At 36.8% G+C, this 2,866-nt stretch overlaps 1 protein-coding gene across 1 annotated transcript; it reads right to left on the reverse strand.

Annotated features, from left to right (window-relative positions):
* Window positions 510–1,466, reverse strand: LOC102175369 (olfactory receptor 6C2-like). Its single transcript, XM_005680445.2, has one exon. The coding sequence runs from the start codon at window positions 1,464–1,466 to the stop codon at window positions 510–512; it is 957 nt and encodes a 318-aa protein (XP_005680502.1).

Consider the following 2,866-nt stretch of genomic DNA (forward strand, 5'->3'; position numbering starts at 1 on the left):
TGAGTTTCCTATTTCCTATGAGTTCAATGATTAATTTTTTTTCACGTAAGATATAATAGTTCTTTTATTGATCAGAGGCAGGTTAGAATTCAGGAAAGGCCTTTCTCATGGAAATATAATATTATGTTCTTTTTAAAAAAATTTAAATTTATTTATTTTAATTGGAGGGTAATTACTTTACAATATTGTATTGGTTTTGCCATACATCAACATGAATCCACCATGGGTGTACACGTATTCCCCATCCTGAACCCCCCTCCCACCTCCCTCCTCACACCACCCCTCTGGGTCAACACTTTCTTTTGATCTGAGATATTATCTTGGATAAAGTTTATTTTCAACAGGAGTTGACATAACTTGTTTATATCAAATATTTAAGATATGATTTAAAATCCAGGATTTAATAATAACAATAATATAAGCATGCTAATACAAATAGAAAATAGAACAGAATACAACAGAATACAACAGAATAAAACAGTTGATCTTTTAAAATTTATATTATTATTTTATGCTTCAACATTCCTTTGCTTCCTTAAAATCAATGAAATTCTTTTGATTAAGTCAGTAAAAGCTTGTTTTACTTGCTTGTTCCTCAGGCTATAAATAAATGGGTTTAACATGGGAGCAACTGAAGTAGTAAGTACTAACACACCCTTATTAATTGCCACTTCATCCTTTGCTGAAGGTTTGACATAGATGAAAATACAGCTTCCATAGGTGATAGAAACCACAATCAGGTGAGAAGAGCAGGTAGAAAAGGCCTTTATTTTTTGCTGAGCCGAAGGCAACTTTATGATAGTCTTGATGATGTATGTATAAGACAGAACCACACACAGAAATGTTCCAATGACAGTAAACACAGCAACGGTAAAAACCATCTGTTCTAGGAACCATGTGTCTGAACAAGAGATTTTTAGCACAGGAAAAGCATCACAGAGAAAATGATCAATGATATTAGAGTCACAGAATTCCAGTTCTAAGCCCAGGGAAGCTGGTGGAAATATGACCAGACAACCTGCTATCCAACAGCAAATAACAAGTCTTCCACAGACTCTAGTGTTCATGATGGTTGCATAATGTAAAGGTTTGCAGATGGCCACATAGCGGTCATAGGACATGATGGCCAGGAGAAAAAATTCTGTTGCTGCAAAAACGAAGATAAAAAATATTTGACTAAAACAAGCATTATAAGAAATAGTCTTGTCCCCAGTTGATAAGCTGTATAAGAATCGGGGAATGCACACCGTGGTGAATAAAGTTTCTAAAAAGGAGAAATTTTTGAGGAAAAAGTACATGGCAGTTTTAAGGCGAGAATCTACTAACGTGAGTATAATGATGGTCAGGTTCCCAGTGACACTCAATGTGTAGGAAGCAAATAGAAATATAAAGATCAGAACCTGCATTGGAGGATCATCTGTTAGTCCCAGGAGAATGAATGTAGGTAATGATGTATGGTTTTTCATCACTGACTTGTACTTCTTCTCAAGCTCCTCACAAAGTCAAGTGACACTGAACTGAGAAAACCTGTATGAAATTGTAAGGCCATGGCTACCGGGTAAAAAAATCCAATCAATGCAACGAATAGTCATTTTCTTCTTTGACGACAATGACAGATCAAAACTTTGGAATTGTCAGCTCTTTTGGTGTTCATTATAGGCATCCTCAAATTCAGGTTTTTCTGAAATAAGTTTGTACTAGAGTCCATTTGTTTATACTCTTTGCATGTTCTCATCTCTCTATTTTTTCAATTAATTTAAATTGTGTCCCTTATATTCTGAAATGTATTTAGCTATAGAATTAGAAAGGATCATCTGGGCCATAAAATTTTGTGGATTTGATAGTATTCTTTTTCTCCTGAGTAGTAATTCTTCACTACTCACAGGTCTGAATGAGCTCACAAGTTGCTTGAAGTGTGGGTTCCTCTTAAATGCAAATTAATGACATTTGTATCAAATGTCAAACTGGAGGCCATGTGTGCAGCATCTGAATGCTTTTACTGCAGTAACCAAAGAGTTATTTCATTTTATATATTTTACTTTTGGTATTGTCATCTAAATAACATAGCTTTCCAATGTTGCTATTACCTTGAAATTTCTGCATCAATATCTGACCTTCCCTCCATTTGCACTCTGATAGAACACAGCGTTGGATAAATACAACATAAACAAGTTACCTGATGCAATACTGGGCAAAGAAATTATGACAAGGAAAAGAAAATCCTGAAAGAATTTAACCTCAGTTGTTTGTACTTCCAAGGTCATGAAGGAGAAGGGGAGACAGGATGAGACACAGGTTGGAGACCAAGGACACATGACAATTCCTTTTCAGGTAGTATTTGAATTGGATCCTGAAACAGAAAAATGACATCGGTGGAAAATTGTGAAGCTCCAAATAAAATCTATATTTAAATTTATTTATTTTAATCTTATTTAATTCTTTTTTCAATGAATGCTTCTGCCCTTTGAGACCCTCCAAGCTGGAGCTGCTAGCACTCTCCTCTTTGTGTTTCTGGGAACTCACAGAGAGGTCCTCCAGTGCAGTGTGTAAGCTCAGTTCCTGGGCACCTGGAAAGTGAGTCAGGAGCCACTATTTTCCCTGCTGCTGACTGCTGGAAGGGGGGCACCCAGAGAGCATATGGAACCCAAAAGGCAAGGGTGGAGACACTCTCACTGCCTGCTTAGTCTGGCTATAACTCAGACCTGTTCTTATATCTGTATTGCAACACTATTTACAATAGTCAAGACATGGAAGCAACCTAGATATTCATCAGTAGATGAACTGATAAAGAAGATGTGCTGCTGCTGCTGCTGCTGCTAAGTCACTTCAGTCGTGTCCGACTCTGTGCGACCCCATAGACGGCAGC

Source organism: Capra hircus, chromosome 5, assembly GCF_001704415.2.
Source record: "Capra hircus breed San Clemente chromosome 5, ASM170441v1, whole genome shotgun sequence".
Taxonomy (NCBI): Eukaryota; Metazoa; Chordata; class Mammalia; order Artiodactyla; family Bovidae; genus Capra; species Capra hircus.

Coding starts and splice junctions, on each gene's coding strand:
- LOC102175369 (XM_005680445.2), bottom strand. CDS start 1,466: ATGAAAAACCATACATCATTACCTACATTCATTCTCCTGGGACTAACA.